Raw genomic sequence first — 14,922 nt, 5'->3', positions numbered from 1 at the left:
TTTTGTTCAACTGGCAAACTTTCCCTTATCCAGCTGATTTTACACCCTCTTTGCTCCATCACCATAAGGATTCAGCCCACATATAGTCCCACAGATCTTGTTGATGCATAATAACTAGGTCCTACAGCTCTTTTGGAATATAGTCCTTTTCTTCTCTTAGCCAGTCCAGCACTTCCCCAGGTAGGTAATGCTGAGATCTTATTTCAGTTATGGGTCTGGTGCCAGAAGAGGAGGAAGGGATAGATTCTGATGGGGGTGAGCGGGTTGGTTTATAAGGCAGAGTTCCCTGGATTAACAATGAGGCAAGAACTTGCCTTTAACAGGGAAGAATGGGTCATTTCTGTAGGCCATCTAGGAAAAAGATGGATTTTTCCTATTGCTGCTGAATTTGAGAGTCTCTTTATATACTGGTAAGATGACCCTCTCTGACTATTACACTTTGCCTTACACTGTTGATTAACTACTTTGACCTTTACGCTATCTTCAGTTTATCAGGAGCTCTTAGTAACCAACATCAATTCCATAATTGTTTAGTATAATTAATATTCCTCCATATCTCTCAATCTCTTGAGATATCCCATTAGCCAGAGTGTTCCTTTCCACTGGGTGCTTTCCCATCCCAGTATACCATGGAGAAGGTTTTAATCATAGTATCACTACAGCATGCTAGACTTATCAGTATTCCAGCTATTACTAAGGTTGAGATCCCCATGCCAGTCAGTCAGCTGACAATCCAACTTTGAAAGTCCCATTTTATAATTTCCTTCCTGGGATCACTTCTAGTACCAAACTGTCTGCTGAGAGGTCTTCAAGAAATAGATTCTGAGATGGAGATTTCCATGAAGAAGGTTTATTATGAAGTGGTCTTGGGAATAATAACAGTAAAAGAACGACCGAAGTAAGATTGGGCAGATGGAGAAGTTGAGCTGCAATACAGTGATAGTACATGCCTCAGCTGATCCCGTGTGAAGTTCTGGACCTGAAATGCCCCTTCAGTGTGGTCCCCCAAATTGAAGGAAGAATGCTGGACTTTTATCTTAGCATCCCTACTCCCATCAACTAGTCCTAAGATCTACTCTGTCCACAATGGTGCATAACTTTGCATAAATTAACTTCCTTCCAGTGACAGCAGTGCTCTGCACTCTGGCAGGTGGGGGAATGAACGTCTCAATCTTGAAGAAAGAATCAAGTTTGCACATGGCACTATCCACTATAGTCACTTCTAGAATCTGTATTTAACATAAAAGTATCAGTTTTAGCTCTTCCACATTGTTTCTGTCCAAGGCTTGCTGTGCAGATAGTGCTGATATTAGCATTTTCCCTAAGGGTATTTCTACTTTTTAAAAAGCTACTTACTGTGCAGTTCCTCTCAAGCATATAGTTTTGAACTCAAGTTTGTGTTATCTTTTTATTTTATAAATGGGAGAAGGGTTCTTAAATATTTCTCTTACTTTTACTCAACCCAGAAGAGAAAGTTATAAGTTAGTCTGGATCTGTTTTTCTTTTTTTCTGCAGGATAATCTTCATAATATACAGCAAACTATACAGTTGCAATTAGATATCCTTTAAGAGTAAGAGAAATATTAGAGGTGGTAAGCATTACCCAGAGCAGGAAGACTTCATTGCTCTAATTGTTGTGATGGCTGTTGACAGACACCCTTCAACTCTCAATCTTTCCAGGACCGTCTTTGTTACAGAGAGCTACCTTTTCCAAAGTCATGCTTTTCCGAGGTCTGAACAGGTCACATCCAAAGGCCCAGCTATTTTGGCCTTCTTTGGGCAACTATAATGTTCAATTTAGCTGCAGAATTCTCTATACAATCATCTGAGGTTGTCGCTGAGCCTCTATCACAGGTTGACTTCATCTGACGGATGGTTTCCTTCCCCTCTATTCAGCATGTGTTGATCCCAACGGGTTTCTCTAACAGACATCCTGCAAACTAAGCTCCTCCTCCAGCATGCTTCCTAGAGTACCCAGACGATGGCATGAGTAAATGTATTTATATATTTAAAACATTGATGTGACTGCTTACATTTCTTTTGTATCTGAGTAGAATTGTAATTTTGGACTTTAGTATAACAGTTCAGATATTTACAGGATATTTATACATATAAAAATTGGTTTATTTATACATTATCAACAGAAGTGGTTACTCTCCTTTTTTTCCCACTATCATTCTTGTGTATACTAGGAGAATATAAAAAATAGCAAAAAAAAACCCTTGTGTAATTCAATTTTACTACATTAATAAATAATACTGAATCTTCCATCATCTAATTTAAAAATACGAGCATTTTACTAAAATTTAACATGCTTATTCACATGTGAATTGTTTTGTGGTTCTTTTACATACACTGCTTGTGTAATCATGGTTAAACAAATTCATGTTTTTTTCTTTCAATATTGCTTTGAACAACTAGCTGAGTATGGACAAGTAGCAAAAAACAGATGCTTTTGGAGAAGATTATTAGATCCAAATTGGGCATATGACTGAGTCCTTCCCTTCATTCTCTAGGACCAAGGATAGGTCAATTTTCACTTTAAGATGTTTACTTAAATCCAGCATGCTGTGAGACTGCCTTGTTATCAATAAGAAATGAAGAGTAGTCTAACTCTGTATTGCCTTGTTTTATGAAAATGTCTTTGCCATCGACACGATCATTTTATATGAGTCCCCTCAGGAAGGTGTATTTTAGAAAAACAAGAACTTTCATATGTAATTATGAATAAAAATGAATGCATAATCCTCTGAATCCCAAAGCTTAGATTTCTGTGGCTATATTCTACTTATAAATTCAGTTTATTTCTAATTGTCCTATAGCGAGCCTAGCTTCAGAAGAACACGATGTACTCATAATGGTCTCTTGTCTCCTCCTCTGGGCATTTTCAACTGGACTATTTTCTCTCTGGAGAAAATGGACTCTCCAGAAATTTAGCACTAATATTTTTGGTCAAATCTCTTACTTTGAATTACTATAATTGCTACCATGTAGTTAGCATTTTACCAGACATTGTTCACCCCATTTACTTGTCTCACTTTGACAATAACCGTTAAAGGTAGGTATTTTAATTCTTCCTCACTACCATTTTCCAGTTAAGAAGCCACAGGTCACACTATTAGTAAATGAAACCACCAACATTGGAATCTAAGTTTGCCTCAAATATCTAACAATTAGTAAATGCTTAAGCTGTGTCTGGCATTCTGCGCTCTCATTCGTATTAATTCATTTATTCACTAAGCTTAATTAACTTATGCAACAGCTCTTTACCAAGCTCTCACTATGACCAGGGACTCTCTTAGGTGCTGGAAATTCAGCAGTGAATAAAGAAAATGTCCCTGATCCCAGGAAGTTTGATTAGTTCGAAGAGCTACACAACAGCTAATCAAGTAAGTATGTACTATGACAAGTGATGGTAAGTGTTATGAAGAAAAATAAAGCAAAGGATTAAAAAGTCCTCAAAACTGCCAAACAAAGCAAAAAATACCCTTTTTTTTTTTTTTTTTTTTTTTTTTTTTTTTTTTTTATAGTAGAGCGATCAAGAAGTTAAGTACCTTGTCCAGTGTTAGAGCTTGTAAATAATGAGTACTGGTTTCATTGACTGCCTAATTCCAGAATTGGTGACCTTTCCAATACTATGCTCATTCTGTTTCTCATCTCGTGTCTGTCTCCCTTATTTCTTTGTGCTTCTATAGTCCTCTTTAAACTTTCAATCCAACCGACTTGTCCCCTGTGCTCTCTGCCAATAAAAAAGCATGCAAGTAAAGGATTTCCCATGGATAAGTACAAAAGCAAAATAAGAAAAGACACCTCACAACTGAACCCATTATGAAGAATAATTTTTGTAGCATGGCAAGCTTGTTTGTAAAATGCCTCCCATACCCTAACCAGTGCTTTCTCTCTCAGTTCTTGTGATGTCTGTGGCTGCTTACAGAATTATCTACTCGTCATTTCTGTTTCCCCTTTTCTAATCTTCTGCTTCCTTCTATGCTATTTTGCAAAAATACAAAATTATTCAATTTAAGATGATAAAATGTGAAATGGCTTAATGTAATCAGACAACAAGCTAGATTTTTAATTTTTACAGTTGCATCAGGGTTGATGATCTGAGTTGACAGAGACAGTCCTTCACACATAGAGAGAAGCCATGATTTTGTCAGGAAATGTTTACTGATTTTATGGAATCACACTACGAGCAGCACTATAATTAGCTTGTGTGTGGAGACTGATAAGTATTTTTAAAATTTCATAATGTGTTTTCATAAATTGATACAATTAGACCTGTGATTTCTTTGACTGAAATGTTCTGTTCTCCAAATAGTAAATATTCTAGTCCTTTAAATCTAGTACAGGTTACGTAATCCTCCACATGTCTGAAGATCTTTGTACTTAGCTTTTTTATACAACTTAACTACATTGCATTGTAATTACTGTTTTATATATTGAAGTTACTATTTTAAGTCCCTCTTTTTCTCTATCAAATGTCTAGACTAACATGACTTTGAAAGTAAAATAAAGTCATGAAAATTAAATATGATATTCCTTTCTCAGTAATGAACTGGGGTTTCTTTTGTTTTTACCTTATTTTTTAGTTTTTAAATTTAGTTTTAACTTTTATTTTTAACTTTCAAAGTATTGTAACTATATTTTACACTGATATTATTTTCTCTATATTACATTAAATTGTCTCATATTGCTATGCTTCTAATGAATTCCATCCAATTGTTTACATTTATGAATTATCATTTATAACTAGTAAAAATACTAGTTTATACAGAAGGTATATACATTGTTTAAAATTTTAACATCTCATTAATGAATCCAGGAAACTAAAAATACTCCTTTCCCTAAAAGAAGAAAGTGTTTACTATTACTGGTGATAACATCTGTTTTCAGAGTCATTCTAAGCAAGAAATTATACTTTAATTGAAGCCATTATTAATGATAGGCAAATGAAAATGCTGTACATTTCTAAAATGTGTTAGTGTTTTGCTTTATTGACCGTTTGAACTTTTACTGGCTATTAGGAGCAATCACAGATTGATACTGAGTGAGACTACAAAATCTGTGTATTTCAGAAACTGAATAAAAATCATAGACCCATTTGTTGATTCTTTTGACTAATTCCTGCTGGGACCAAATTGTATTTCACAAATGTAGACATACGGTTCTTTGGGATTTCTCATGCTATTTCAATATTTCATAGTCAAGTTGATACTAATTTTGTTTTTCTACGACCTATGAGAGTTTTATGGGTAGGGTGTTTCTAAAATTGTAATACTGCTCTTTGTAAATATTAATGAATTAATGTTGTGGTACAAGAGAGACTCTAAATGCATATTTGAGAGAGAGAAAAATCTCTGAAGTGACTGATTGACTTAACTTTCCCTTGGACCTGGAACTCCTCAGCATTAGACTAATGTAATTGGCAGCTGAGTTCTGAGCCAAAACAAATTTAGGCTGGCTTCTTGCTCTCCGGGTATTGTGTAAACCTGGATAAATCTCTTAACACTTCTTTGAATTTCAGTTTCTTCATCTGTGAAGTGGGCATAATACTGTCTCAGGGATGCTGTGAGAATTAAATGTGATAATATACATCGAAGTACTTTCTCAAGTATGGAAAACAGTATGTGATGGGATTGAATACATGCACCCTCCTTATTAACTCAAACTAAATACATTATGATTGATTATCCACTGTGAATGGATATCATACAGCCAAGCTGAATTATATTTTTATATTTCTCACACTTGTCTGGAGCTAATCAGGTTACGTCCATGCAGCCATTCAAGATCTACTTGACAGATTTTTAAACTAAATGTCGTTGTTAAGATTCTTTTTCCTGTTTTAAAATTCTTTTATCATCTCAGAAATGTTGCCCTAAGAACACATGCTGACAGATGATTGAGGGTTCAACTCTGAAGCAATGTAGAAAGCAAATGCATTCTTGAGGGAAAAGGGAATTAGAAATATTGAATTCATTTGAAGGCACATAAGTTTTTGTGATGTCTGTTAGTAACATCTCTCTTAGAAAGATTTGATTTATCAGAACTATCACATCAATGAATTCAGAAGCAGGAAATATTAAAATGTGCATTGCAGGAAAAAAAAACACTGGCTGGGCGCGGTGACTCACGCCTGTCATCCCAGCACTTTGGGAGGCCGAGGCAGGTGGATCACAAGGTCAAGAGATCGAGACCATCCTGGCTAACTTGGTAAAACCCCGTCTCTACTAAAAAAATACAAAAAAATTAGCCAGGCATGGTGGCGGGTGCCTGTAGTCCCAGCTACTCGGGAGGCTGAGGCAGGAGAATGGCATGAACCCGGGTGGTGGAACTTGGCAGTAAGCCGAGATTGTGCCACTGCACTCCAGCCTGGGTGACACAGCAAGATTCCATCAAAAACAAAACAAAACAAAACAAAAAAAACACACAAAAACCAAACACCTCTGGTATAGAGGAAATGAGATTACAAACATGATAGTTACTGATAAAGAAAAAGGAAAGGGCTTGGAAAACCATGGGTAGCAATAGCAGTATTCCATTTGCATAATACTTTTAAAAGTCAGAAGCATCTAAGATAAATATATAGAGAATAGCATGTATTTCTTATCTAACTTTATTGAGGTCAAAGCAAAACAACTACAAGGTAGGCTGGACGTGATGACTCATGCCTATAATCCTAGCACTTTGGGAGGCCAATGTGGGTGGATCACTTGAGGCCAGGAGTTGGAGACCAGCCTGGCCCAGATGGTGAAACCCTGTTTCTACTAAAAATAAAAAAATTAGCCAGGGGGCCAGGTGCAGTGGCTCACACCTGTAATCTTCGCACTTTGGGAGGCTGAGGCAGGCAGATCACTTGAGGTCAGGAGTTTGAGACCAGCCTTGCCAACATGGTGAAACCCCATATCTACTAAAAATACAAAAATTAGCCAGCCCTGGTGGCACGCACCTGTAATCCCAGCTACTCGGGAGGCTGAGGTAGGAGAGTCACTTGAACCTGGGAGGTGGAGGTTTCAGTGAGCCAAGATCACACCACTGCACTCCAGTCTGGGTGACAAAGTGAGACTCTGTCTCCAAAAAAAAAAAAAAAAAGCCAGGCATGGTGGGGCGGGCCTGTAATCCCAGCTACTCAGGAGGCTGAGGTGAGAGGTTCGCTTGAACCCGAGAGGCAGTGATTGCAGTCAGAGAGCAGAGATCTTGCCACTGCACTCCAGCCTGGGTGACAGCAGGAGACTCCGTCTTCCTGCAACCCCCTAAAAAGAAACAAAGCATACACACACACACACACACACACAAACCTGCAAAACAAATCCAACATGATCTTAGTTATCTCTGGGCTCTGCTGTCTCATACGTGTATTAAAATAAAGATGAGAACATGAAATTTTCAGTGTGATGCTAGAACTAGCTATATTAGGTTGCTCTTCCTTTGGTGACCACTAAAAGTGGAAATTCCTCTCAGTGAGACAGTAGTCTCTTAAATGCCCTCAGTTAAGTAACTGAATCAAAAATAATGTCATCAATTCAAACCACCCTAGTATATATCAGAAGACCTAAAGAACTGGGTAGAGCAGCAGGCTTATTTTAGTACATATATATCATCTAGCTTATGAACAAATGCATCATTTTCAAATACGTATTTTTGTCTTGAAATATAAATGGCAATATTACAACTTAAATGAGGAAGGATTGTAATGTTGATAGATCATGGTTGCTCACAGTCATGAGCAAAATTAATTGGAATACCCAGAGTCTATTTTATTTAACTTTATTGTGGGGAGAAAAAAACTGATAAAGTAAAACTCATAACGTATATTGTTTGGTTAAAGTCTGGATTGTAGTTCCTAAATAAATTTTGATAATGCCTGTACCTAAAGGTGATTTGGAAGGTGCAAGGATTGTTAGAAACATAATCATTTTAACACAATCTAGGATGTGTAAAAAAGTATCTTGTCATTTGGATAGCTTTGACCTTAAGTTATCACATGATGTAATGGGGCAAAGATCCCAAGAAAGCACTATCTTGGGTCCAGCAGGTACAGAGAATACCATGTCTTCTGCATAGTTGGTCATGGTAATATAAAGACGGACATTCCAAGGTTAAATTGGGTACACAAGGGCCTGCCCAAACACTTGGTCAGTCTCCTCTTGACACCAACTGGAAAACTGTGTGAAGTAAAGAAGAAAAAGAAGTGATTGTTTGTGGGTAGATAGTTGATTGGAAAACTGATTTGTTAGTATAAATATGCTTATTTGAAAATTTTTGAAGTTCTATAAGCCCATTGCTGCTCATGCTTACTCTAATAAAGTCAGATAAATTAATAAATTGTGTAGTGATTTTTCTACGTTTCTTCACTGATTTTACCCAGCTGTTGACTTCACTGCGTGAAAGAAAGTGTGGTCTGCGGTAGCTGAGACTGACTGTTGCTCAGGGTCCTGTGCAATTCCTTAGTGGTGGGGCAGACCAGAAAGGAGATAGAACCTTGAGACCACACTTTCTATTTCTTAATGTAATACTCAGAAGAGAGTGGGATCTCAGTAATGGCTGAGTGAATGAAGTTTTCATTGAACATGTTACATCAGAAAAAATGATTGTAGGTGTGACAATGTGAATATGGAGAGTGAACAGTCATTTATGCAGACCCTGATATGAAGTCTTACTAGTGGGTTTCCTTTGCAGTAATGATAGATATGATTTGAATTACATTGAAGTAATTTCATTTTCTCTGAATGTTAAATACATATAAAGAAACTAAGTCTGATTTTAGTTGTAGAAATTTTACAGAGCATTTGCTAGAATTAATAATGATTCTATCTAGACAAAAGTTATTAAATATTAGTTTTAAAAATGAGAAGCTGTTTGGGATCATATAGACAGAACTGCAGAAACATTTCAGAATGGAAGTGTGGCTCGTTAGCACACTTCAGCAAACTCAGTGTGAGCATTTCATGCATTCATATTCTACAATGTCTTTAGTATTTTTAAGATACTGTGTTACCAAATTACTTTCTATTGTCTTTGGCTTAAAAGGAGAGTTTTAAGAGAAAATCATATTAAAATATTGCAGGTCAAAGCATTTTAGGTGGTTTTCCTTTGCGAGTGGAAAGAGGATGCAAAAAATACTAAGCAATATGCACTGGCCTGTCAATTGGGCCAAGTAGAGGGACTAGGGTTTTGGTTTTCAGTTTTCATAATTGCAATTTTTTTCTTAGGGAGTACACAATATAATTTCTTCATATATTAAACTTAAATGCAGATGACTTCTGAGAGATGTCTGCTATAAAATTTTCATCTGTCAGCAGACTTATGGAAAACATTTTTGCTTTCTGCTATGTGGCAACATTTTAATGTGCACATGTACAACATTTTCACACTCTCACCTAATTCCCAATTTGCATGGTAACAACAACATAATAGCATACAAAGAGATACTAAGAAAAAATAACTTGAACTACTTATGATTTCTAAATTGAAGTAATGCTATAAAAGTGTTGTTGCCTGGAAAATGACTCTGTTATCCCCTTCAGGCAGGGTTATGAGGAAGACTTAATGATTTATAAATACTAGAGCTTTATTCATCCAGAGAGAACAGTATACATTTCTTTTCTTCTTTATTCCTAACAAGATCCCTTATCACTAGCTGTAGTCTTAAGAAAGTGGTAGAAAGCTTTCAGTCCTGTAGAAAGGCTGTTGAAGTCTTGTTCACTATGGAGTATTTGTCCTGAGTGGTAGCAAGAAATTCCACAGAGATTTGTTAAATCAACTCTTTACACCACCCCATAGATTCCCTATATACTAACACATACTATTGACACAGGTTTTGCATAAATTAAGTTCTTTCTTTGCATCCTAGCATCAAGATCACAATAATGCCTTGTTCATGAGCTTTTCCTTTTACCACTGTAGAATTCTAACCCAATGTTTGTGGTCTATTTGCCAGTACTTACTAGTGAAAGGCCATTGCCTGCATGTATCAAGAGAAATTAGAGGAAGCTGTTGTTCCTCCTGATACTCCTTGACACTTGCATTTGGACTCTCTGTTGATAAGAACAGAGGCAGAATAAAGCTCACATCATCCTTTCCACCTGTTAGAACTAAATGCTCAAGTAGTATGGAACTTGAGTATAAGGTCATTCTCAACATCTTAATACTGCTGAAAGCAATATGTGTCAGAAGATTTAGAGATCTGATAAAATTAAATATTAGGTACAATTTCTCTTAGAAGCCTTCTTAATCCCCCATCTAATTGACACGGTATGCTTGTAAATGCAGATTTCTACACTGACTTATTGGATTGAATCAGAATTCCTGTTGTTGGGACCCTATATTGGGGTAGCCAAGGTAATTTTGTTAAGCTTACTAAAGTTTGAGAATAACTTATTTGAGACATTTAATTTCGTGTGACATTTTAGTTGCTCTGAGAATTTCCAGGGACAGTTACGGAGACCTAGGCATCTGTATGGAAGAGCAGAGCAACTAGGTACATTTTAACTTCTGTTTTTCTCCCAGAAGGTGATCCCAGGTATGCTTGACTAGCCTGCTTGAAAGCAATTTTCATCATAGTCAATCATAAAAATTACATATTATGTACTGCAAAGCCCTATAAAAGACTCCATAGTCTGATGCTTGTCAGAATAACTTTGTTGTTTTCTTTCTTGTCAGTCCTTACCTATGTTCACAAATGTTCAAGCTTAATAGTTTGTTCCTCTTACAACAGGGTCACTCATGCAGAAGAATAACAAGAAAACATCAAGTTTAAAGTTAACTCTTCTGTATGTCTTGCAACATCATCTGTGAGTGAGGAACAAACAATTACAGCAACGAAAGAATCAAGTTCTCTAAATATATAATAGGAGATAAAATATTTTATGTATTTGTACTCAAAAAATTTGTTACTCAGAAATTTGAAGTTAGTGGTGGCTGCTTATGACTATTGCCTTTCCACAGAGACACGAATATTCTGGTTTTTTTTTTTCTTTTTTCTTTTTGTGAGACGAAGTCTTGCCTTGTCACCAGGCTAGAGTGCTGTGGGGCAATCTCGCTTCACTACAACCTCCAACTGCCTGGTTCAAGGGATTATCCTGCCTCTGCCTCCCGAGTGGCTGGGATTACAGGTATGCCCCACAACACCGGCTAACTGTTGTATTTTTAGTAGAGATGGGGTTTCACCCTGTTGGTCAGGATGGCTTCCATCTCCTGACCTCATGAGGCCTTGGCCTCCCAAAATGTTGGGATTACAGACGTGAGCCACCGCACCCGGCTGACACTAATATTCTTTCAATATTTTCATATTTCAATTCTTTAATATTTTCAAAATATGCTGCTGATTATCATGGAATGCAAATTATACTGCTACATAATACATTGTCTTTATCATTTAGTTAAACAGTTATTTTTGTATTAAGCTCCTCTGTCATCTTTTATGATGTAATTCAATATTTCATTATTTCACTGCAGGTAACATTGAATATTGCTTAATAAACACTGATATTTAAATATGTTAGGAAATGTGTAGTACATTTTAGATGAGCTATTACATGTTTTCAAAATATAGCTTCTGTGGAGACGAATAAAATTCTTTTATTTATATAATATTTGCTTAATCTGATTCATAACACTTTATAGCTATGTCTTCTATGAATTTTTAATTTAGAAATTTCTTTGGAGGTCATTGTTAGATGATCTTGCATTATGTAATATAAAGGTCTTTTTCTGCTATGTCTGTCTGTTGAATGTATAAAATCAAACAGCAGTAATATTATATACAGTATTTCAATATAAATCACAATTCCCCTTTGCCTTCCACCATGATTGAAAGTTTCCTGAGGCCTCCCCAGACATGCTGAACTGTGAGTCAATTAAACCTCTTTCCTTTATAAATTACCCCGTCTCAGGCAGTTCTTTATAACAGTATAAAAATGGACTAATTCAGCAAATCAGTACTACAGAGAATGGATCCTGCTATAAAAGGATACCTGAAAATGTGGAAGTGACTTTGGAACTGGGTAACAGGCAGAGGTTGGAACAGTTTGAAGTCCTCAGAAGAAGATCACAAGATGTGGGAAAGTTTGAACTTCATAAGAGTCTTGTTGAATGGTTTTGACCAAAATGCTGACAGTGACATGGAAAATAAAGTCCAGACTGAGGTGCTGTCAGATGGAGATGAGGAACTTGTTGGGAACTGGAATAAAAGTCACTCTTGCTATGCCTTAGCAAAGAGACTGGTGTCGTTTTGACCCTTGCTAGAGATCTGTGGAACTTTGAACTTGAGAGAGATGAAGCAAAAGGGACAAATTTCTAGGATCTTTTCTGTTTTAATTATACGCTAAGATTTTAACATATATTATTTTGTGTAACCTTTGCAAAATTCCTAAAATGTGATTAGTTTTATTTCTGCTTTACAGGTGAGGGTGCTGAAAGTTCTTACAAAGGTGAAGTGGCTGAACTAAAGTTACACATCTACTCAACAGGAGATGGGAGACTTGAACAATAGTGGTTTAACTCCATAGCCTACGCTGTTTTTGCAATGTGCTTTAAATAAATTACATGTGTTGATGGGACTGAAAGTCTTGCACTGTGTAGGGAAGAGAGATTCTTGAGACTTGATAAGATTGAAAATTTCAACTGCAGCAAAAGTCAGTTAGCTGAAAGCTCTTCTCATTAGCTTGGAAGGGACATATACCCAGAAATCGGAGTGATTGAATGAAAGAGAAATACTACTGATAGAAAATTGATTAAAAGTTTCTACCTTGTGGATAAAAGAATTTAAAAATATATAACTAATGATAAATTAGCACATGTTAATTAAGGCATGATAAGCAACATCTTAGAATACAAGATAGATTGAATACACAGTTGTGGAGGGGGGATAGGAGAAAGGGAATTATTCACAGGAGAAATGGCCAGTAAGAGGGAGAGTTAATACATAATTTGCTTCTGCAGGAACAGGGTAAGCACAAAATGAGTACTCATACCCAGAGATTAGAGCCTACATGCATCACTTTTACTTGGATACCAATTTCTTCACTAACAAAAACTCCATTTAGATTTTGGCCTTACCATGATTTCTGGTACCTGTGCCTGCCTGACTCCCTGAATCTTGCTGCTTCCCTGTTTGTACAATTAATCTACTTCTGACCATCTCTGAATCCCTGAACTGATCCACTAGACTAGAATTTACTTCCAATTTCTGAATATGTTGTCACAGAACTTTGGCTATGAATGGTGTCGTTTAAAAATTGACTTCCTCATCTGTCTGTAATTCACGGCGAATTTCCATAATCTCCTTGAATGTTGCCAAATTCAGTGCCACCACACTTCTAACACAGATATACCTTTGAGCCACCTTCTAACTTGCTTTCTCCCTTCCTGGACCTAGTTCACCATCTCTGAGTCTGTTAATCACATAACAGAATGATGCATTTTACTTCACATCCAAAATCTTAACAGAGGAGTGTTCATTGTCATGGAATCTGTAATGTTCGAGTACATTTTTAAAATACAACTCATTTGTAGGTCATCGGTGTATTTCTTGGCTCATATCTTGTAAAAACCAATTAAATATATACACGTAGTCTCCCAAGCTGGCTCATACGTAATACATGTACTTACTTTCTAACAAGTTGAATGACTACATACTACAATCAAAATTTTAGAAACAAATACATGAAAGTAAATTATAAAATAAACATTACAGTAACATTTGTTTTGTTTTATATTGATCATAAATAATTATACTGGAGAAAATATTAAGTAGATGTGTATACAAGATTAACAGATTTAGGAAGATTTGAACTTCTAAGGATTATTTAGATAGGTGACACAGACGGGTTAATTTCTAGAATATGATTTGAAAGTTTATAATGTCCCATTTCCTGGGTTTAGTGAACTATGATCATTACCTTAAGAATATCTGATGAGGCCAAGCACAGTGGCTCATGCCTGTAATCCCAGCACTTTGGGAGGACAAAGTGGGAGGACTACTTGAGCCCAGGAGTTTGAGACCAGCCTGAGCAACATGGCATGGCGAAATGCTGTTCCTAAAAAACTAAATAAAATAAATAACTGGGCGTGGTGGCACACATGTGGAGTCCCAACTACTCTGGGTGTGGGGCTGCTGAGGTGCGAGGATCCTTTTGCCCTGGAGTTTGAGGCTGCAGTGAGCTATGATTGTGCCACTGCACTCTAACCTAGGCAACTCAGTGAAACTTTCAAAAACATAAAACAGAATATGAGTTTGGAAGCATTAAATATGATAAATGGAATGTGAGAGAAAAGGAAGGAGGTGGGTGGGAAGGGAAAGACAATTGACTATGAAAGATAGATAATTGTCCTAAGAAGACTAAGTAATTAATAGAAATGGACAATAGTAAGGGCCTTCTCAAGTAAACTTGTTACTGAACATGAAAATCATTGTTTGAGGTAGAATTAACTTCATTAAAGTTAACAATAGTAAAGGAAAATATGAAGTCCCTATTATCTACAATATGCTTTTTAAAGAAAGAGATATAAATCAGAGTATTCTTTGAATTACTCACTGGTTGCTATCACTATTGGCCAAAAGTTTACTAAAGTTGGGAAGAATAAGAGGCATGGCATTGTTTGTGGTGAAGTGGAAGGGTTAAAAAATAAGCAGGACTGGCCAGGCGCTGTGGCTCATTCCTGTAATTCCAGCACTTTGGGAGGCTAAGGCAGGTGGATCACTCGAGGTCGGGAGTTTGAGACCAGCCTGGTCAGTTTGGTGAAATCACATCTCTACTAAAAATACAAAAATTAGCCAGGCATGGTGGGATGCACCTGTAATCCCAGCTACTTGGGAGGCTGAGGCAGGAGAATCGATTGAACCTGGGAGGCGGAGATTGGCGTGAGCACTCCAACTTGGGCCATAGAGTGAGATTCCATCTCAAAAAAAAAAAAAAA

The 14,922-nt window shown here is 36.6% G+C and overlaps 1 protein-coding gene across 29 annotated transcripts in view; it reads left to right on the top strand.

The window, feature by feature from the left end:
- Window positions 1–12,596, top strand: part of LOC105464832 (putative uncharacterized protein encoded by LINC00269) — a 54,196-nt gene extending 41,600 nt beyond the window's left edge. For 6 of the 29 annotated variants that reach the window (XM_071076504.1, XM_071076509.1, XM_071076507.1 and 3 more), the window contains 3 exons: window positions 3,303–3,389; window positions 10,997–11,117; window positions 12,408–12,596. In XM_071076504.1, coding sequence (XP_070932605.1) covers window positions 3,333–3,389; window positions 10,997–11,117; window positions 12,408–12,496 — 267 coding nt within the window. In that variant the 5' untranslated portion in view covers window positions 3,303–3,332 and the 3' untranslated portion in view covers window positions 12,497–12,596. Of the gene's footprint in view, window positions 1–3,290; window positions 3,390–10,720; window positions 10,797–10,996; window positions 11,118–12,407 lie in introns of all 29 variants that reach the window. The other 23 variants (XM_071076505.1, XM_071076508.1, XM_071076506.1 and 20 more) reach the window with 8 other exon arrangements.
- The last annotated feature ends 2,326 nt before the right edge of the window (window positions 12,597–14,922 follow it).

This window comes from Macaca nemestrina, chromosome 13 (genome assembly GCF_043159975.1).
Source record: "Macaca nemestrina isolate mMacNem1 chromosome 13, mMacNem.hap1, whole genome shotgun sequence".
NCBI lineage: Eukaryota > Metazoa > Chordata > Mammalia > Primates > Cercopithecidae > Macaca > Macaca nemestrina.
This window is presented reverse-complemented; position numbering and strand designations above follow the sequence as displayed.